Below are 23,976 nucleotides of genomic sequence, written 5' to 3' on the forward strand. Positions count from 1 at the left end.
GAGTAGGAAATCGGCATATATTTTCCGGTGTCACTAGCTATTCTGAATGATAGATGATCTCTATCTCTTTGTTTCAACTGACTAGCTGAGCAAGAATGACTTGCCTTCCCCATCTTGGTGGGCAGACATTACCACTTTTCCTTCAGTATGGAAAGAATGGGAGATCCTGAAATGCATTTTCATTCTGGCTTTATGGGAACAATCATACATGTGCATCCATGAGGGGACCACCCCAGATACAATCACACAAAACTAATGGTAAAGTGTAAGTGTTAAAGGCCAGAGTCTGGAAGCACAAAGCAAACTTTACTGTTGACTATCCATGGAAGTATAGCCAAAAGTTTTTAGATACTTTGTCATTGTGACCGGTGGTAGCTGCTCAGCAGGTTGTGTAGCCTACCTAGCATCTTTTCTAAGATAATGGTAGCAACGTTAGTTTAGGATAAGACCCTTTTTCTCATTTCCTTCCCCTTTCTTATGGTGCATCTTATATAGGGAATATTTATTTTAATGTTACTGTTCTTAAAATATTTTATTTTTTCTTGTTTCCTTTCCTCATTGGGCTATTTTCCCTATTGGAGCCCCTGGGCTTATAGCATCCTGCTTTTCCAACTAGGGTTATAGCTTAGCAAGTAATAATAATGATAATAATCAGTAGTTTGTCAATACAAAGAGCTAGTTTTACCTAATAATCACTGTAATATATTGTATATGTTAAGATTATGTACATGAATATTTTTATATGGATTTGTTTTTATCATGAATTCTCATCTTGCTTACATGAAGAAACACTTGTTATCCACATTTGTAAATTATAATAGTTTTTATAGAAATTTATGTGTTGCATAATCAATTAGATATTTTTTTTCATTGCTATTAGAATGTTTTCTGATAGTAGTAACTGAAAAGTTAGCAGTAATATTTCTAGTAAACAAAGAAATGATCGGAATTGAAGTAATCGCCTATTTTCCTTCCAGATTTGTTATTGTGAAGCATGTTCGTCGTGACTTGATTGGGGAGTTACCACTACCTCAGCGGTTGAAAGATTACCTATGCTCTCCTCACTACTATTCTGAGAGAGTGGAGCAGTGTATGGCTGCAGCTGCTGCTGCCATAGCAGCTTCTACTACAGCTTCTGATGCTGAAGATAAAAGTGCTTCCTCAGGTGTAATGGGTGATGATGAGCATTCTGTTCCTAATCAGGTGCTTCTTCAGCCCTCGTTAGAAGAAATACAGGATAGCAGCAGCCTCCCAGCACCCCCCCCAACTCTTGTGCCAGGCTTTCCCGGCGTACCGCAACCTGTGATGGACCGTGCCTCCCAAACTTCCCAGGCAACTTCACCCAACCCACCGAACCATCACTACACAGATTTTGGATCTCACGATGATAGCACCACCCAGGCTTCAAATCTACATAATGGAACACTTCCAGATTACAATAGTGTGAACTCCAGTTCTCAGCCAACCCTACAGGACCCAGAACTCGATGTTAGGTCCAGTCAGCACCACCATCTCTCTTCCAATATAGCTACAATCCCAAAAAAAGATGAATCCACCACAGACTCAGCCAGTCACTCCCCGAATTGTTGCTCACCTGCACATGTGGAGCGTGATATTACTTACCCTACGTGCCCACGGGTGACCCTAACCAGCCAGGCTCATACTGCTGCTAGTGCCTCGCCTGTCCTACAGGGTAACCTTGCCTTTGCCCACCCACACAAAATGACTGGTGCCAGTGGGCCTTTGTCACTCAATTCCTCAGTGAGTGATGCGCTCGATGCCAGTGAAAATTCTTTGAACAGAACAACACCCGAGTGTAATAAAAACAGTAATGATAATGCTACGAGTAGTGCTGGAGGAGTTACAACTGCAAGTGCAGCAGCTGCCTCCACTAGAGAATTTTTTCAAGTTCATCCTTGTAGAGGTCTTGATGACCAAGTGTTTGAAGACTTGGGAGGTGTGTGACACCTTAGCATTTGTATTAAAATAGCTTTCTGTACAATAAGTGCTGTGAAGAATTAATGCTAGGAATAGCTGCATCAGCCATTGTTTGCTTTATTTTCTTTTACACTTGCGTACACTCACACATCACACGTTTTATTAGTTTCTTTTGTACATAGGGATATAAGAAATTAATCATATATTCTTGAAGTAACATCATTACCTATATTATTTTATTAATACCATTATTTATTATTGGTTATTAGAGTTTGAGTAGCTTATTTGTTATCTTCAAGACCACCAAAGTCATAGAATTTTGTCTTGTAGTAATTCATATATACAGTACAAATTGAATGACCTGCACATTTGCTCCGACATGATTTGGCAGACAAAGTGAGTCTCCCTCCCCCCAACCTTAATCCTATAGTTCCCTTCTTCCTCCTCTTAAGTTTTTTCTCTCTCTCCCTGTCTCCAGTATCGTCATCCTATTTTTTTGGCTCGCACTTTTTATTGTATCTTTTTCTTAACTGTTTAGTGCTTCCCCCACCCCCCACCCCTTTTTTTATTTGTATGGGTTCCTGTTTTTGTTGTACATACATCCTCTCTCCTGACGCCCTTGATAATTTTTCTTTACTCTTACCATCACTGCTATTTGCCTTATTTCACTTTCATCCCCATTCTCTTCCTCTTGTATTTTTTTTTCCTGGTCATCTTCATCTATCCTCAATTGCCTGCTGTTTTTCTTTCTCAATTGCCAAGGTTTTTCTTCCCTCTGTTTCCCAATTCCCTCTCATGCCTTTTTACTCTTCACTCTTTTTCATGCGTTTATTCCTTGTGCAAAGGAGCCATGTTTTGAGGGGATAATAATCATCTCTGGTGTGTGTCCATGTGTTTGTGCGTGTCTGCGTGTGTGTGTTTGCACTTCTATTAACATGTGACAGACTCCTTCAACTGTAGGTGGCCTATAAAATGGTCTCTGTTGTCAGATACACACAGAGATGATGATGATGATGTTTTAAACCAAGAGTGCCTAGAGGTATTGATAATAGCTCTTTCCTCGTCTTATGTCACCGTCGCCTCTTTTGACACCTGGCAGCCAATCACTAACGTGTACAGTTTTTCAGTGTTACGAAAAGTGGCAGGGTAAAAACTGCTTTTGTGTTTATTCATTGTTGCACCCCCAGTGAATTGAAAAAAAACAGTCTCATTCTATAGCTTGTAGCAAATGACATATGTATTCATCATTTTTAGTGTGGAAATGAGGAATAAGCTTCAGTTCTCCGTAGTCATAAAAAAGGAAAGTGTAAACAATAGCTCTCCACTAGGTAGCTTATTGGCATTTTTTCTATTTTCCCCCACAGCTTTTACAAAAGAAAACAAATTGTTTCAAAGCATTTGATGTAGGACATAGCAATTGACCTGATAGTTATAAATACCTTCCTTGTCATTCAATGTATTATTTACTTCCAAAAAAAGGAGTTCATGCACAAGCAACAGGCATCTATCCATTGTGATCTATTTCTATCTTAAGGCATGGAGTGATGGCTAGCTAATGTGGAATAAAAATTTTGAGTGTCATTTTGTGGCTTGCAACAATGTAGTCCTGTTCTTTCGAACTTGTGTACAAGACAAGTCCTTACATTAAAAGAGAGTATCTTTAGATCCTACACCTAAAACAATTTTGATCTAGTAAAAGTCTCAAGTAACCAGCATATTGCGTAAATACAAATTAAATTGTGTTGGTTTAAAAGATATGGTGACTGAAAATTATATTTTCTGTGTTACTATTTATCAAAAAAAAAAAAAAAAACATATCTTTTAAAGGAAATGATTAACACCTTTTTAAATTTATGAAAAGGCTAAAATGAAATGTAGCTACTAGTGTTCTATGCCTTTTGGACACAAGGCAAGATAAATTTAGTCACCACCACAGAAAGCTCTTCCCTGCCCCTTCTCCCATTTATCCTTTGCTGAATTGAGAGCTTTCTCATCATAGAGATCTTTGAAGATGGCTTATTGCATACATTAAATATTAGATTTAAAAGATTCAAGACACTGGAAACCTTTTGTTACATCACGGTTTGATAAAACGGCACTATTTTCAACACCTTGGTTTTGAAGCTTATAAGGGTCTCATGATGGATTTAATCAGTTGACCCCCTTAATGTTTTCTCCCTTGTTATATTCATATCAATTTTTTATACTGACTGTCAGAAATTTTGTTACACTTGATTCTTAGGATTATAAACCAAGCTACTCTAGATTATTTCCCATCATCCTAATATTCACTTTGCGTTTTTTAATATGGCGCTGCTGAAATATTTTTCTAGGTGTTCATTGTACAGTAGTATATGATTTTAGGTCATTCATTATTTTGTTATGGTTTTGAACACTTGAAAACCTTCCTCGTGAATTTCCTGATGCACGTGGCAAGGTGTTATTTTCTAATGCACGTGGCAAGGTGTTATTTCTTGATGCACGTGGCAAGGTATTCATTTCTTTGGTGTATGTTTTTACTCCTCTATGAAAATTGTATATCAGTGGTTGATTTACATTGCGTATTAAAGTAAGCTTAAAGGAACATTATTTCCATAACTAAGGTAATTTTTCATTGTAACAAGAGATAGTGCAATGCCAATTTTAAACATCACCTTAAGTAGAGGTGATTAAAAGGAAAATTGGCACAACAGCATGTTGTTTACTGTACACTTGACCCTCCAAATTTGTAAACGTGATGCAGTTTTCATTAGTAATTTATTGAAATTTAAATATTAGGTTTTTTTCCAGCTACTGTATTTGTGCAAACTAACATCATATACCGGTAGACATGTATATGTTGAAATAGTTAGGATAACTGAAAACATTCATTAGATCATAAATGAATGAAATGTATACAGTAATATATAGCTGACACATACAGAAAGTTCCCAACTTACAAACTTATAGGTACCAAGAGGATGTTTGCAAGTCAAGTTTTGTGAAATTTTGGCCTTGGGTAGGCCTAAACTGAATCCTATGCCTATGATTCTCAGCTGCTAAAGTCAATGAATAGTTGGGTTTCATATGAAATAGATATTAGCTTATTATAAATGTCATTTTACTTACTGTATTAAATGATATAGTTTAATTATAGTATTTCTTCATCTTTGTTATTTTGAGTTGGATTTAAGTGTATCTCTGTGAATATTTCAATGTTTGCAAGTTGGAAACCTTCTGTAATCAGTATATTTTGGGATTAAAATACATACAGATCTAGTGTACAAGATTGAAATTTATAAAACACAAATCTTAAGAGCCTAAAAGCTGCTGATCTTGTTACAAAGTTAGTGCAATAACAAATTTGTTCTATACTGTGGTAGGGTATACACAAGTTTAGTAAATTTTCATGTTCCATATCAATAATTTTTTTTTATTTTAAGCAAATACGCAAATATTAAATTTATACGGTAATGTATAGTAGTAAGAGAAAAACCACCACTTGATATTATACCCAACATTATACCCAAAACCAGTTCCTGTACTAGCTATACAGTCAGGCTATCCAATGCCAAATATTATCAAGAAAATATAGTACTGAAATCTATAAGATGATTTGCAGCTATATAGTACTCAATACTGCTATGTGCAAAATATTGTATATAAACATTGTTGGGATATGGTATAGAGAGTTTACTCAATCGATACTCCCATAAGTCTAGACCTTGGTTACTGTAACCAAAACACATCAGAACTACAGTATTATTAATTATAGTTATCACACAGAACATAGAATTACATTGCAGGATTTGTAACATGGGTTTTTAACCGTACAAATTACGAAGCAAAGACCACTCTTGAACATTGTTACATTACATGTTTTTTTTTTCTTTTACTAATAATTATAGTTACTTGATAACTAATGTTTTCAGCTTACTTGTACTAAACTGCATCATTGAAACTGCTATTGATATAGGTTTGGAGAACAAAAACAATTTGAAAATTTTGGAATATGAAGGGAGTGCTGGTCGACCTAACCTCCCATAAATTTGGAGGGTCAAGTTTACTGTTACAGTAGCCATCCATAATCATGAAAGGATCTGCAAAACATTGCAGAGATATTGTTTTGCTGAATAAGGAAGGTAGCCATCCAAAGGAAAAGTTTTGGCTACGGGCTGCAAGTGTGCAAGAGCCCGTGCCTGGCTGTAAGGGCCAGACAATCTGAAACAACAACAGGAAAAAGAACGAAATCTTTCAGATCATCATCTAATGCTCAACCTTACTTGTATCACATCACTGTCATAGTTATGTAAATAACAACTGTAAAATTTGCATTTTAAAATTAGAACTTTTTTAGAGTTTTGAAACTATTTTGTACTTTTAACAAAATGTGATGAAAGTTATACAATCTCATTCAAAGTGGGGACGATAAAGTTTTGGTCTCGCGTAAGAGATGACGGAAATTGACGTTACAAAGTTCATTTACAAGCATGAGTCAAGTTAGGACATAAGTGAAGGATTAGGGAGAGATTCTATTTGTTTTAGTTTACAAACTGAATTTTCTCTTGTTATTCAATAAGGTTTTTTATAACCCACCCCACCCCTCGTTCATCCTATCCTCTTAATTCTTCTATCCTCAGCCAGCCCATCTCATTGAAAAACAAATATTTGAGTTTATTATTGTATTAATTCTTAGTTATCTTGCAACAACCCCTCAGTTCAGCTTGACTGTTACCCACTGATATAATAATAGCCTATTCACACACTGCAGAAATGGTAAATTTGTACAATGAAAATTTTATTTCACTGTCTATTTGAATATTGATTTGTACAGTACAGTATTCCGTTAAATTTTTGTTTGTTTCTAAAAGTAAGCTTACTTGGAGTTGCTGATTATTCAGGCATTCGTAGTCAACGTTCAAGGAAAAATAAATGTGGGAAAGTGTGTACGTGGCTCAAGTATTCCTCCTATACCATTTATTGTTATGACTGCCAGTCTTGACATTCCAGATAAACATTCCTGGGATTCCCTCTGTTGATAGTATAAAGAATGTGAAGGTGTTATGGTGAGACCTTTGTGTCCACTACCAAAATATTGGTAAACTGTAATCCAATGTATTTGTGATTGGAAGTATGCAGACAGCCAATTTTTAATCAAGGTTTTCTCCCCTTGAGAAATGTCCTTGTTTAATGGATACAGTATTTCAATGTTCTTAAGTATAAAAAATATAAGTAAGTTACACTTGTACAAAATATGTTGAATATTTTTCAAAGTAATGTTTCCAGCGTATACAAGGAAAATGTTAAGAACAGAAATTGAAAAGCTGACTACCCAAATTTAAAAGCTGTTTTGATATTGTCAAAATTTAAATATAATTCAGTTGTCTGTTAGATGATCACTCAAAAGATTATACTAAAAGATTAAACTGGAAAAATAATCTTGCAGACCCATGAATGGAAAACAAAGATCAAAAGAAGGTAAACCTCAGATCTGAAGACTTACGAGATACAATATTGTATATGATTGAAATAAAAGTTTGGTTAAACGACCATCTCAGTATTGCAAAGATGAAAGTCAGAAGTTAGAAAATAACTAATAAGCAAGAAATGTACAGTAATGGATAGAATAACATATTAATGCCATTTGTTAAAAAAAGAAAATTCCAACTTGCCAATTGAAAAAAGGTACCCAACAAATTTACTGCATTCCTGTAATATGTTGCTGTTTAATTAACTTTAAAACAGGTAGCCTCGGGTGCAAGAGATGCTTGAATAAAATTTTGAAACCCAGTAGAGAATGGAACCTTCAACTAAATAAAATACAGTAATGCTATCAAGGATTTACCTTTTTTTTATAAACTGAATCCACATTGAAAACATGGAGAAGCTACCAGACGTGAGTACAGTAATGGAATAAGACGATGAGAATGGTTTTCAAATTAGCACCTATGGAAGGGACACAGAGGAGAGACGATAGTAGAGCAAAATGGTATATTTGAAAATAAAAAATGATCTGATTAATTGCCTTAGATATCAATGAGAAATATGAACTTCCCATCCAGACAATTTTCCAAACAAACTAGATATTGAAACAGTTTGAGAGTTGGGTACGAGTAAAAAGAAATATTTTTCCTGAGATGTTACAGCAATTTGAACTACTGAATCTCTCAACAATGTTGCATTGGAAGTAATTGTATCCTAAACACTAAAAAAGATGGTCATGGGACCTAGTCAAGTATGTAGACTTCCTGATAAATAAAAAAATTATTAACCATAATTGTCATAATGATTTGTAAAAGGATAGGAACTGTATGTTATAATGTGGTAATGGACCTTGTTGAGGCACAAAAACTATATAAAAAAAACATCCAAAGATATTTAATATGTTATATTTTTTACTGTCTTTTTGAGAGATACCAAAATACCAATTGCTTTTCTATCAAGCTTCCATAATGTAATAAACAAGTGAAAAAAATTAACAGCAAATGAGACAGAAATGAGAAAATTCTAATAAAATAACTACTATGTCAGATGAAAACTTTTGTAGAAAGTAAAACCTTGGAAAGAAAGGCATTCTCAAGTATCTCGCACTGAAGATGCTGAAGCTAAGGTTTTGGTTACACGATAATTATCGAGGGATTCTTGTCGTTTGAAGTTTGAGCGAAAGAATTGTGCGACAAAGCTGTCGTATATGGTTTTTCATTGTCATTACAGTGACCTAGGTCGTCGATGCTATTTACGCTAGTGGATAATTATCGAAATTAAAAAATAATACATTATCTTGAAATATTTTAAAGAAATGATTCGCTCCTTGCTTTATAGGTATTTTCACATATTACTAGGTAAGCTACAACGCTTCTGGAAAACGCAGGACATTATAAGCCCAAAGGCTGCAACAAAGAAAATAGTCCAGTGAGGAAAGGAAATAAAACAGATTGAATAATATGCCTGAGTGTACCCTCAAGCAAGAGAACTCTAACACAAGATAGTGGAAGACCATGGTATTTGGGCTATGGCACTACCTAAGACTAGAGAACAACCCAATGGTTTAATTTTGGAGAGTCCTCATAGAAGAGCTGCTTACCATAGCTAAAGAGTCTTCTACCCTTACCAAGAAGAAAGTAGCCACTGAACAATTATAGTGCAGTAGTTAACCCCTTGAGCGAAGAAGAATTGTTCAGTTATCTAAGTGTTATCAAGTTTATGGGGAAAGAGGAGAATGTGTAAAGAATATGCTAGACTATTCAGTGTATGCATAGGGAAAAGAAAAATGAGCCGTAACCAGAGAGGGATTCAATGTAATACTATCGGGCCAGTCAAAGCACCAAATAACTCTAGTGTTAGTATCTCAACGGGTGGCAATACATTGAAGCTGTTGAAGCTAGCTCTAGCCTCCTCAACAGACCCTAAGATTGAGACTTGTTTTGTATACATTGTCTCCAAAAATCTATTTACAAAAAAAGGGCTTTGCAAAGATATTGACGATCAAGGCAAGTGAAGTTGCTAATTGAGAGGGCCTTTGGTGTGGTGCCAAAAGCTTTATCGAAATATGGACACCGGTATTGTAATTTATGTATATCAGCACTTCTCTATTAGAATACAGTTCTGAAGCCATACATATGGAGAAATATACTTGTATAGTTTGAATATTCTGAATACCAGAGGCATTCCATTCACCATTTTTTCCTGATTTTACACATGATGTCATGCCCAGGTAGTAGGTCACCATCTAGCAGGTATTGTTTTGCCTCTATTAGGAAAATTGTAATAAAGTACTATTTTTGGTGATTTCCAGACATGAAATTGTGTGTTCCATGAATATCTTATTAATGTTGCTTGTTATAAAACCTTTCATATTTCTAGATCATGTCTTATTGGAAGGATGCTGGTGACTGGTACAACACATGAACATAGTCCTCCGGGGTCTAAGTGATGTCAGGCAGGCCAACCGATCAGAACTACGGTCAACCCCAAAGCCAAAGCAAAGTCCCTCAAAAGAAGGCAACTGTGCTTACCCCAAACAAATGGAAAAAAAGCATGTTAATAGAAGATCTTATTGTCAACTACAGGAACAGGTTCTTTAAATTGCAAATGCAGGTTCCTATCTTTTAAGAGGGGGAAGCATAAACTGAAGCGACATGATTCCTTCCTACATTGTGTAAAGTCTGTTTTTTTCCTTTATCCCATAATGAGACGAAATGCAAAAGTCATTGTTGAAATTCTATGTAACTATCTGGATAACTGCCTGCGTACTAGATATGAAATTTTGTGAATACCCTGAAAGAAGTTATTGGAGCCTAATGTCAGGTGGCAAGAGGAAACCTCGAGGAGCTAACAGATTGGTAGCAGGGGACTGTCAGAGAGTCTCAAAAGTAATTACAGTACAGTATCCTGATTCTTACATCAATATCTATCTCCAGTTCAAACTTCATCGGCAGGGTTGTGGGGGGCCTATTTGGTAACGTCCCTGACTGGCGATCGCCAGACTGGGGTTTGAGTGCCGCTAAAACTCGTTAGTTCCTTTAGTGGCTGCAACCTCACCATCTTTGTGAGCTGAGGTTGGAGGATTTGGGGGAGCTTATAGGTCTACCTGTCAAGTCATCAGCAGCCATTGCCTGGCCCTAGCTTGGATGGAGAGGGGGGCTTGGGTACTGATCATATGTATATATGGTCAGTCTCTAGGGCACTGTCCCGCTTGCTAAGGTGATGTCACTGTCCCTTACCTCTGCCACTCATTAAGGGAAAAGTACAAAGGACAGGGGAATGCATATAGCCTCTCCCTCAAGTGACTAACCCACAAGACAGTGGGATCACTCACTTAGTTTAACCCATCAGATGAAATGGTGTGCCAGAGTGAGTAGCCTGGAACCAATAAGTGAGAATTGAAGTACCAGAGATGATCATTGTTCTTAGGTCATGATGTAAGGTTCGACTCCTTTATTAACAAAGGTGCCAAATTTGACACTCCCAAACACCCTTCTAATTATGAAACTCTGGTGATTCACCTTTGATTAAGGTGCCAATACTCAAATTATCAATTTTGATCAATAGTTGTCTCTCCATTGAGGATTTCTACCTCTCTAGACAGGAAAGGGTCATAGCCACCTAGAATGTGGTGGCTTACTGACTAGTGAAATAAATTTTTGCCAGTCAAAACTATATCTTAAAGAGGTAGGTAGTGAGAGTAAATTGTATGCAGTATCAACTTCCAACACTAATACCTACTCTGCTACTACTACTCTTTAAGTGAAGCTAGATGAAATTGTATTACAGTAATTGCAGTAAAATACTGTAATGTAGTAATGTTCCATCATGACTAGATGTTCGGAGGAGGAATACAAGGATCTTGATTTAGGCATCATTGGGCATGCTAGGTTAACCCCCTAAGGATGTGACTTCAAACCCATCACATCAGTGGGTCATGTATTTCAAGACAAAATGTACCCAGAATACAGCCCTAGAAAGTCGGAAGCAAAGCAGCCCAAAAGGGCTTCCTGGATTTGAGGACTAATGTACAGTAGTTTTCAGTCAAAAAATATATATTAGTATTTGGAGGTGGTCAGGCATGCCTTTTGATGTACACTCATTGGTCCCAAAATACCAGCCTTAATGATGTTACTTCTTTTATTGGAGCTGGTGAAGCTGTTCCAGTGATCCTATGAAGCTACATGGAACATAATCCTTTTAGGAATTTTACTTTGTTTCAAGATTTCTATATACTAATGTGCTATTGTTGTTAATTCATACTTTAAAAGCTTATCCCTTTCTGAGTGGGGATACCTTAACGTGGTGAAAAGGTTTACGTATCACTGGACTAGTCAGGGTCACCCATACTAGGCTGGTTTGCTGTATCAGACGAAAATATCCCACCATCACAAATCCACACTGGCCAGTGTGGTGACAAAAACTGTCCAAATCCAAGACATGAATTAGAGGGGGCCTTTGTCCTGCAGTTGATTAGAAACGGCTGCATTTGTTGTAAGGGCTTATATATTCAAATTATATTCATTGTTCAATAAATGCAGCCCTAATGATGGACAAGAGTTGATTATTGAAACAGTTGTTTTTTTCCTCAGAGCTTTGACCTCGAAGATAAAAATTTCCTTTTTTCTATGGAGATTGAAACTATGGTGTTTTGGGATACTGGTGGCTGAATATACTCCAAAATTAGTAGCAGTTACACAAAACCATTCCTAAAAAGTATACATGTATGAATACATACACACATACAGTAGAGGTGTATCATCTATTCTGTAAAGAAGTCTTTAAAAATGAAGATAGCCCTACACTATTTATTTAATTCTTTTTGTCAATTATTTTCACATGATAAAACAGCCTAAAATACTAATCCATTTCGTCTAACCTAATCCTTTTTACCAGTTTTAGATATCAACATATTTACATTTATACCATGTAAACATCTCAACATGTTCAGCCCTATTCCTTTCATTACCATACAAGATTTACACTTCCCATTCATAAATAGTAAGTTCAAAAATAACGTCATACATTTCCACCTTGGTTTCGACAGACAATTTATTTATTTTTACTATCTGTTACTTTTCTAACTTGATTTCCTCCTGCAACGAAATTGGAAGGAGGTTATGTTTTCGCTCCTGTTTGTGTGTATGTTTGTGAACAGCTTCCTGGCCACTTGCATGGATTAACTGTTATATATAAAAATGGAAATGATTAAATTTTGGTAGGTCAAGGTCATGGTCAAGCAAAATGTCCAATACATGTAATCAGCCATAAATTTGGACATCATTGCCACATAGACTCCAAACTTGGTTCATATTGCAGTGTATGAAAATCCACTCCAAGGTTAAGGTCAAAGGGCAAGGTCAAGGCCGATAAATAAGCTGCCGCGGCAGAGGTCTATCGAGTGCCCCTCTAGTTTAATCTGTAACTCGCCTCGTCTCTCATTTATAATATATATTTACTCACAATTGTTATTGAATATCAACCACAATACTCTCAAATTGCAAACTCCAACTTTTACCACTTAATAAAGTTTCGCTTAACTATCTCCTGTTATCAACAGTTGGAGCCCCTTGGCTTATAGCATCCTACTTTTCCAACTAGGGCTGTAACTTAGCAAGTAATAATAATAATAATAATAATAATAATAATAATAATAATAATAATAATAATAATAATAATAACGATGGTGATAATAATAATAGTAGTAATAATAATAATGATAATGATAATGATGATAATAACAATAATGATAATAACAACAATAATAATAATAATAATAATAAAAATAATAATAATAATAATATTAATAATAATAAAAATAATAATAATAATAAAAGCAACAGCCAATCCACATTACTAATTTTTTCTATTATAGTAACAAAAATTTCCACTACATCCAACATTCTTTATATTCTTGACTCCCTCTATTCAAAAAGATGCTGAACAGTCGTTCCAATATGTTCTATAGTCAATTCTTTTTAGTGAGGCAGATTTGCACCGACTCGCAGGGGTGCCATTTTAGCTCAGGAAAAGTTTCTCGATCGCTGATTAGTTGGACAAGATCATTCTAACCAATCAGATAGCAGGAAACTTTCCCGAGCTAAAATGGCACTGCTGCGAGTCAGTGCAAATGCACCTCATTAAAAAGAAATTGGGTATAGTTTGTGAGTCAGTCACTTTCACACGAAGTTAGTTAACTCTCGTGGCTACCTACCTAGAAAATATGCTCCGATTTCATTTGCTTTCCAAAATTTATATATTCATACATTCTTAACAACCTACAGATTACTTATTCTACGTCCATATATAGCAGCGCACACAGCTTTTTCCCATTTGATTTCAGACAATTAATACGAGATCTCTTCATGTCTCAACTCTTCCAGCTCTAGCCCTAAATCAGGACAATGATAACTATATATATATATATATATATATATATATATATATATATATATATATATATATATATATATATATATATATATATATATATATATATATATATATATTACACAGAAAATAAGGATAAATTAACTCAGCTTTATTGAGGCTAATAAGTCACTGCGGGGTTAGGGTTACAAAAAAAAAAAAAAAAAAATAAGAATCCTATGAAAAAGCAAGCGAGGGAGAAAGACCAACCTATTCCAAAGAAAGTAGCGAGAAAGACTAAGAGCAACGGTTGGTGAACATGACAGAGGTAGCTTCATATATTAAGACATATGGCTTCGATATTTCTGTTGTGGGAGAACCTTCGCTTTGGTCTAAAGGCGGGTTTACGCAGTCGAACGGGGTTCGACAGACAAGTGTTTGAAGCGAAATTCAAACTTATAAAAGGGGTATTTGGTTGTCGAACACGTTTGTCGAACGGTTCGAAGAGAGTCTTTTCTCGCCTGACTTTTGTGGGCGGGGCTTCATTGACCATAAACCTTATGCCTTTGTGGCTGACTCCATCTCTTCGAACCGTTTGACGAACAGGTTCGACAACCGGGTTCGACGAACCGTTTGACCGTGTAAACCCAGCTTAAATCATCTGGAAGTAACAATGATTTTGTTGTTGATATCAATAATTCTATATTTTTATTAATGATATTTTCTAAAGGAAAATTTAGTTAATATGAAAGACAAACAGCATTGAGAGTCACAGTTTTTTAACTGTTACTGTTCTTTAAATATTTTATTTTAATTGTTCATTACTTCTCTTGTAGTTTGTTTATTTCCTGGTTTCCTTTCCTCACTGGGATATTTTTCCCTACTGGAACCTTTGCAACTAGGGTTGTAGCTTAGCTAATAATAATAATAATAATAATAATAATAATAATAATAATAATAATAATAATAATAATAATACTGATGAGGATGATGATGATAATGATGATGATAATAATAATAATAATAATAATAATAATAATAATAATAATAATAATAATAAGTGGTCATGCAATTCAGCATAGGGTTAATCTAGTCCCAATTATCCAAATATTCAGGGCATTGTAAATCGAATTTAAAGATTTAAAAGTCACTCATGAATGGCAGAGGCAAGGGACAGTAACATGACCTAGAGACTGCCGATATATACACATGATCAACGCCCAAGCTAGGACCAGGAAAGCCCAGGCAATGGATGCTGATGACTCAGCAGTTAGATTTATAGTCACCTCCAAACCCCCATCTCACGATGATGGTGAGGTTTCAGACACTAGAAGAAACTATAGGGCTTGAACGGGTCTGGAAAGTTCGAAACCTAGTCCAGTAAATTGTAAGACAAGGACGCTTCCAATAGCTACCACAAGCCAACAATAAATGTTACCTAAGATTCGAATCTCCAATAGATTTGAGTTAAATAGCAGGATCGGATTAGAAATGATACTATAAGAGAGATTACTTGAGTGCCATATGTGGATGAGATCATGGCGAGGGGGTAGATGGAGATGGTTTGGGCATGCTCTTCGCACCCCCAAGAGAGATTAGTTCACAAAACGTTCAGCTGAGCTCCACAAGGTACTAGAAGAATGGGAAGACCCAGGGCTACATGGCTGAGGACTATGAAATGCGAAGTAGGAGATGACGAATGGATAAGTATTGAATTAAAGGCTCAGGATAGAGACGACTGGCGAAACCTAACCGAAGTCCTTTGCGTCAATGGGCGTAGGAGGAGATGATGATGATGACGTGTGATACAACCTCGAACAAAGTGATTATTTCCAATCATCATTAGCTCACGGCGAAATGCTAATTAACCCTAACACTCTCGAATTACCGATGATTAATTGCCTATTTGCATAAGGGGAAATGAGGGCAAACACGACCACAGAAGACCGATTTTCTCTAGAAATACAGAGAGCAGCGATAGACCGATACGGTCCGTATGGTTTCCACCATCATCATCTCCTCCTACACCTATTGACGCAAAGGGCCTCGGTTAGATTTCGCCAGTCGTCTCTACCTTGAGCTTTTAATTCAATAATTCTCCATTCATCATCTACTTCGGGTTTCATAGTCCTCAGCCAAGAAGGCCTAGGTTCTTCCAACTCTTTTAGTGGCTTGTGGAGCCCAGCTGAACGTTTGGTGGACTTATCTCTCTTAACTTTGTAAATATCACTCTTGCCGCAGGTCTTGGTAAATACACATTCTGGGATTTAATGACTCTTCGTCGAGCAAACTCTTCCCTCCAGCATGTAGAACTTTAAACCGATATAGGTTTCCGATGAGTAAATCCAAGTTATCGAAAACAAACTTCGAACGAAGAGGGTGGCGAAGTTTGCATTTGAGAGTGGCAACACTCGCTGTAAAAAGTTTTTTTTATTAGTTAACTTACAACCTTAGTTGGAAAACCATGATGCGATATGCCAAAGGGCTCCGACAGGTAATAATAACCCAGTGAGGAAAGGAAATACGATAGAATAATATGCCTAAGCATACCCTCAAGCTTTCTTCCTTAAGACTAGTTAATTATCAGTAATTGCTTACCACTAGAGAGTTATGGGGTCCTTTGATTGGCCAGACAGTACTTCATTGGATTCTTCTCTCTGGTTACGGTTCACTTTCCCATTGCCTACACATGCACCGAATAGTCTGGCCTATTCTTTACAGATTCTCCTCTGTCCTCATACACCTGACAACACTGAGATAACCAAACAACTCTTCTTCACCCAAGGGGTTAACTACTGCACTGTCATTGGTCAGTGGCTACTTTCCTCTTGATAAGGGTAAAAGAGACTCTTTATGGTGAACAGCTCTTCTAGGAGAAGGACACTCCAAAATCAAACCATTGTTCTCTTGGTTTTGGGTAGTGCCATAGCCTCTGTACAATAGTCTTCCACTGTCTTGGGTTAGTTCTCTTGCTTGAGGGTATACTCGGGCACACTATTCTATCTAATTTCTCTTCCTCTTGTTTTGTTAAATTATTTAAAGTTTATATATAAGCATTTATTTTAATGTTGTTACTGTTCTTAAAATATTTCATTTTTCCTTGTTTCCTTTCCTCACTGGGCTATTTTCCCTGATGGGGCCCCTGGGCTTATAGCATCCTGCTTTTCCAATTAGGGTTTTGCTTAGCAATTAATAATAATAATAATAATAATAATAATAATAATAATAATAATAATAATAATAATAATAATGTATTCTGTTTTGTAGCAAACCCGGACATTTAAAACCTTAGGCTTTGCTTATTTTTATATATTTTTCCTCATTTTTTTCCGACACCTAGCAGGTGTGCAGGACACTGTTGCTGTATGGGGAGTTTCACACTTCGTTCGTTCGCTAGTTGGTTATATCATTATCATTATTATTATTATTATTACAAGCTCAGCTACAACCCTAGTTGGAAAAGCAAGATGCTATAAGCCCAGGGGCCCCAACAGGGAAAATAGCCCAGTGAGAAAAGGATACAAGGAAAAATAATTTTAAGAAAAGTAACATTGAATTAAATATTTCCTATATTAACTATAAAAACTTCAACAAAACAAGCGGAAGAGAAATTAGATAGTATTGTGTGCCAAAGTGTACCCTCAAGCAAGAGAACTCTAATCCAAGACAGTGGAAGACCAGGGTACAGAGAATAGGCACTACCCAAGATTAGAGAACAATGTTTTGATTTTGGAGTGTCCTTCTTGAAGAGCTGCTTACCATAGCTAAAGAGTCTCCTCCACCCTTACCATGAGGAAAGTAGCCACTGAACAATTACAGTGCAGTAGTTAACCTCTTGGGTGAGGAGGAATTGTTTGACGATTTCAGTGTTGTCAGGTGTATGAGGACAGAGGAAAATCTGTAAAGAATAGGCCAGACTATTCGGTGTATGCGTAGGCTGAGGGAAAGTGAACCGTAACCAGAGAAAGAGATCCAATGTAGCACTGTCTGGCCAGTCAAAGGACCTCATAACTAATCGGATGCATGCGGTTTCCTTAACCACAAGAAGGGCTTATCCATCAATTATTGGGAAGGGGGGGGGGGTCCTCCCCTTGGAACTAAGGCGTATTTAGCAGTCCTTTATGACGGGTCGCATACACTAGTAATAATCATAAAAACGAATACCAGAAAACCTCGGGGGGCAAAGTTGGCGGCCAATGCTAGTTAAGAAAGAAGGCCAACTTCGTCTCCCGGGATACCTCCAAGAGGTAATCAGGCGGAAAATAAGTGTCACTGAACTTTTGGGAGAAATTACATGAGCCGGAGAAAACTGTATCAGAAGTAGAGAAATTATATGGAAGGGGATATTACAAATATTAAATAGCCTGGAAGTCTATATTGGATGAAGGTTGATTATCTGTAAGCGTAATATAGTCATTGATATTATCAAGATACTTTGTTAGGTTTATCTGTGCATTATCACACACAAATTATATACATACATACATATATATATATATATATATATGTATATATATATACTTTATATGTTATCACACACACACACACACACACATATATATATATATATATATAAATATATATATATGAGAGAGAGAGAGAGAGAGAGAGAGAGAGAGAGAGAGAGAGAGACTGTACAGAATAACATTTTGTGTGTAAGAGAAACAGACTGACCTACAGTCTTACTGACTGGTAGTACACTCCTTTGTATACATATATATACAGTATATATATATATATATATATATATACATATATATATATATATATATACCTTTAACCCAAAAATTGCATGATTGGTAAATGCAAAATTATCTTTTTGGCCCAGCAGAGGAACTAAGAATTTTAATAAAACAACCATGTCATTCAATCTTCAGTGAGATTTCAAAAATTATTTTCCTCGCTATTAGGTCAAGCGCCATAATCACTGAACTAAGGGGACCACTGTATATATACATATGTATGCATATATATATAATATATATATAAATATATTATTATTATCATTATTACTAGCCAAGCTATAACCCTAGTTGGAAAAACAAGATGCTATAAGCCCAAGGGCTACCAACAAGGAAAAATAGCCCAGTGAGGAAAGGAAATAAGGAAATAAATAATGATGAGAATAAATTAACTATATATCGTTTTGAAAACAGTAACAGCGTCAAAACAGATATATAAATCAAAGAGAAAACTCTAAAAAATGGTCAGTAAATGAACATAACAAATGATTGAATTCAAGATTTAATGCGAAAGACGGAAACACTTTCCATGAGATACTGTAGTGTCTGTAGGCGTGGTTCCAAAGAGGTGACTGATGGTCCAGAAGAAGACACTAGGATAGAAGCAGCAATCCTGAACAATAAGAGAGACCAAGCAAAGGGGTCTGCCCCCTCAATAATACTCCTACTTCCTTCATCCTTCCCAGCCTTTACTTTCCCCCTATTCCCCCAACCAGAGGCCTCATGCCTCTTCATATGAGAAAAAATAGACTTTGATATTAATGAAAGTGGTTGGTTATCCTTTATCCCTTAACCCTTTGTCACAAAATCCTACAATATGAGTGGCTGATTATCCTTTATCCCTTACCCCTTCATCGCAAAATCCTACAATAAAAGTGGCTAATTATCCTTTATCATTTATTCTTTATCCCTTCATCACAAAATTCTACAATAAAAATGGCTGATTATCATTTATCCCTTACCACTTCATCACAAAATCCTACAATAAAAGTGGTTGATTATCCTTTATCCTTTATCCCTTCATACCAAAATCGTTCAATGAAAGCGGGCTGATTATCCCTTTATCCTTATCCCACTGCCCTTACCTTTTACTTAACTATCAGTGATCTGTCTGCAGGATAAAGACTAACTCCCTTCCCTTATCCCTTTCTGCCAAGGCGAACGAGAATGAAATGAAAGGGTAAGGCTACGGAAATTGATCAAGGCAATTTGCAATTGATTCTTGTCTTTTGAGGAGCGAGGAAACGAGATTCATCCTAGACGTGGGAGCAATGTTGCAAAGATCGGCGGAAAACTGCAACATTGAGCAACTCAGCAGACTGCAATGACTGCAAAGGTCTTCGTTTGAGATAGCCAAAGAATGATGGGAGTTGATATGTCCATGAAATCTGCATAGAAATTGATGGAAGACGAAGAGACTAATGGGTATTATTATTATTATTATTATTATTATTATTATTATTATTATTATTATTATTATTATTATTATTATTACTTGCTAAGCTACAACCCTAGTTGGAAAAGCAGGATGCTATAAGACCAGTGGCTCCAACAGGGAAAATAGCCCATTGAGGAAAGGAAACAAGGACAAATAAAATATCTTAAGAACAGTAACCTTAAAATAAATATTACCTATATAAACTATAGAAACTTTAACAAAAAAAGAGGAAGAGAAATAAGATAGAATAGTGTGCCCGAGTGTAACCCTCAAGCAAGAGAACTCTAACACAAGACAGTGGAAGACCATGGTACAGAGGCTGTGGCACTACCCAAAATGATTTGGAGATGTTTAAGATGGGATGAATTACGCGAAATCTCCCTTCAGATATATTCACGAGATTGGAGCTTTGAGATAAAATGGAAATGAATGAAAAGATGAGAGAAAAGGAGTTAAAGATATCGAGAAAGAGGAAATATGAGCCTCAAATAGGAAGGAAAGGGAAGGTAAGAAAATAGAACTATAAAGAACTTAGATGATGATAAGAAAATGGACATCTCCCATAATAATAAAGAGTAAGTCTGAATATATAAATATATATATATATATATATAGTATATATATATAATTTTTCTATCACGCTAAGCGGCATTGCTAAACGTATGACTAATCGGTCTCTCCGCATCTCTCGAGTAGGGAAAGAGTAATCATAAATAGAAGTACACTCGAAAACAAATCTCCCACAAATTGCCCAAACTGCCGTGTTGTACTTAGGAAAGGGGTAGGGGTGAGAAGAGTTGAATCTCTGTGTGCATATCTAAATATTTAGCCATCTATTCTGACGGATTGTGTACACTGGTTATTGCATAACAGATACAGAGACCTGGAGACAGATACTGTCAAAGGTATAGGAGATGCTTAAAATAACGAAAGATTCAGTCTATGCAAATCTTGCCTTGCAAAAAAAAAAAAAAAAAAAAAAAAAAAAAAAGATATTCTGATGAGATAAAAGATGAGAGCTGGTGGCAGTTTTCCAAGTGCCATTTTTTTATGTTAATGCTAAGAGAAGAAGTAGAGTAGTATAATAGAACTACTGGAATTCTTGAATGAAGAATAGGTTAAAAAGTGGAGAATGTTAGTATATATATATATATATATATATATAAAATTGTGTACATATATATATATACACACACACACACACACATATATATATATATATATATATAATTGTGTGTGTATATATACACACACATTTATATATATATATATATATATAATTTATATATATAAAATTGTGTGTATATATATATATATATATACACACAATTATATATATATATATATATATATATACATATATATATATATATATATATAATTATCTCTCTCTCTCTCTCTCTCTCTCTCTCTCTCTCTCTCTCTTTTAGACAACCTGATCTACTCCAATATGCTTCTGAGAGATCTTTTCAATAATGCAACTGTTTTTACTTGCCACTCCCGCGCACTCCTAGCCAACGAACACTGCTATCCCTGAGACTTTGGCAAGCTTTAAATACTTAATCTTTAATCTCAAAGGAGATGAAATAATGAAATCTGGTCCGGAATACGCGAACACAGTTATTATTATTATTATTATTATTATTATTATTATTATTATTATTATCATTATTATTATCAATAGCTAAGCTACGACCTTAGTTGGAAATGCTAGATACTATAAGCCCAAGGGCTCCAACAGGGAAAATAGCCCAGTGAGGGAAGGAAATAAGGAAATAAATAAACTATATAAGAGGTAATGATAAATTAAAATAAAATATTTTAAAAACATCACTAACATTATAACAGATATTTGATATATAAACTATAAAAGAATTTACGTAGGCCAGTTCAACATAAAAAAAACATTTGCTGCGAGTTTGAACTTTTGAAGTTCCACTGGTTCAACTACTATATTGTACTGTATTAGCGAAATAAGCAAGACAAAATACACCACACACGATGAAGATCAAAGCCTAATTAATGCAAGAGAAACTTTGCGCTGAATTAATGTATTCTATAAAGAGAGAGGAGAGAGAGAGAGAGAGAGAGAGAGAGAGAGAGAGAGAGAGACGCTGTCTGCATACTGGCAGGTGTCGAAGAATTTCTAAATACAGATGATGAAATGAAGAGATCTGTATTATAGAAGGACAGATTAAGATAGCATTGAAAAATAACTAGCAATATTGCCTGTTTATGATGTAAAATGATAATTAAAAATTTAATGAATGGAAAGACATTGGAAATTGGAATTACATGAGAAATTCTGAGGAAAATGGTGGAGAGAGTATGAACGAGTAGCTGACCAGCATGTGTAAGGTAAGACTAAAATGGAAAAGACTCAAATGGTATGAATGATATGACATTGATTTGATGAACAAAGGTAATAGTGAAAGGATTTTGTGAGTATTATACACAAAAGAAAACTTTCATGCATAAGGAAATTGATTTTATTAAGGAATATTAAGAATAGAAATAGGCCTATGTGCGCGGTTCCACAATGTTTATGAATAAGAAGTACATACAGGATCATTGGTAGTTTACTAGTGCATATATATATATATATATATATATTGTATATCAGGAAGAAAGTAAATCCTTCAAAGGAAAATAATTTAGAGCACTCTACGTCTTAAAAGACATCGATTTTCTCGTGTCGATCCTGACTTCCAGGTAAGACTTAACAATGAGTCAATATCTCATCACAATACAAGGCATAAAAGTAGGCCACTGTAAATGAGAGAGAGAGAGAGAGAGAGAGAGAGAGAGAGAGAGAGTTGTATATATATTTGATCTTGCATTTATTTTAACTCAATCGTTCTCTTGTACACATGTTTTTTTTATAATAATTATTATTATCATAATTAGCATTAACGAATCATGTAAACCTTAACAAAATCGAAAATAACAAAACTAAATTAAAAACAGAGGAAAGACAAAAAAAAAAAAAAAAAAGTTACCGAAGAACGAAACTGAAATAAACTCGATTCCTAAAACCTTGCAATATCTACTGTGCCGTGACAGAGATGTCTCGGTTCAGATACGCTTTCACACAGGCGCTAACTCTTGCCAGGGCTACTGTAGATCATAGAGAGAAGGGGGGTGAGGAGTTTTGGAGGGGGGGGGGGGGCGTGTTGATGGAGATGATTAGAGGCTAAATTACATTACAATTCTACCTGTGGAATAATCATAGTCATCAGATGACATAGGTCTAATGGTAATAATGGCAATCGTAGGTCTAATGATTCTTTTTAGTAAGGCTACAGTTTATATCTACATGTAACCATCTGTTTTTCCAGCTCTCCTTTAAAACGGTTATGCCCTGTCTTAAATTTAAAGAAACACTGGCATTTCAAACTATAAAAAAGACTATAAACAACATTCAGGCGCCAAAATTATTCTCTCCCTTTTTTAAGGAAAACGTTGCTCGTTACCCGCGAAGATCATAAAAAAAACTCTTTAGAATTTAAATGAGTTTCACATAACTATTTCACAGCAATGTGTAAAAGTGGTTCCTATATAAAAAGCTTGTGATATTTCAAGCCAATGAAAATCATATAAATTCTCCCTAACCAATCTAGAAATCATATCCGTAACTAAACGATCAGGGAAATGTATTGCTCTGGTTAAGCCTGAGTTTATTTCATGAAGTGTTTATTACTAAATAATCGTTTTCCATGTCCTCGTGTTTGTATAATTGAGTTATAAAATCAACGGCCTTCTGCTCCCTTGATATAAGAGCGATAATTTCACTTTTTTCGTTATTGGGAACCAATGGCTGATGAGTCGAACTTCGACTGAATTGTGTGAAATTATCCCAATTTTGCTTTCATGCGCTGTTTTGCTAAAGTGCTGTGCAGAAAGCACGTCGGAATTCGGAATTTCTGAGCGAAATCGCGCGCGCGTGGAGAGAGAGAGAGAGAGGAGAGAGAGAGAGAGAGAGAGAGAGAGAGAGAGGAGAGGTACTCAGTGGGATCAATACCCACA

General features: G+C 35.6%; 1 protein-coding gene across 4 annotated transcripts in view; it reads left to right on the forward strand.

Annotated features, from left to right (window-relative positions):
* The window catches only part of Socs16D (Suppressor of Cytokine Signaling at 16D), a 67,064-nt gene extending 60,200 nt beyond the window's left edge, over positions 1-6,864 (forward strand). For all 4 annotated transcript variants that reach the window (XM_068374912.1, XM_068374911.1, XM_068374913.1 and 1 more), the window contains exon 7: positions 978-6,864. In XM_068374912.1, the coding sequence (XP_068231013.1) occupies positions 978-1,965 (988 nt within the window). In that variant the 3' untranslated portion in view covers positions 1,966-6,864. The remainder of the gene's footprint in view (positions 1-977) is intronic.
* The last annotated feature ends 17,112 nt before the right edge of the window (positions 6,865-23,976 follow it).

This window comes from Palaemon carinicauda, chromosome 6 (assembly GCF_036898095.1).
Source record: "Palaemon carinicauda isolate YSFRI2023 chromosome 6, ASM3689809v2, whole genome shotgun sequence".
Taxonomy (NCBI): Eukaryota; Metazoa; Arthropoda; class Malacostraca; order Decapoda; family Palaemonidae; genus Palaemon; species Palaemon carinicauda.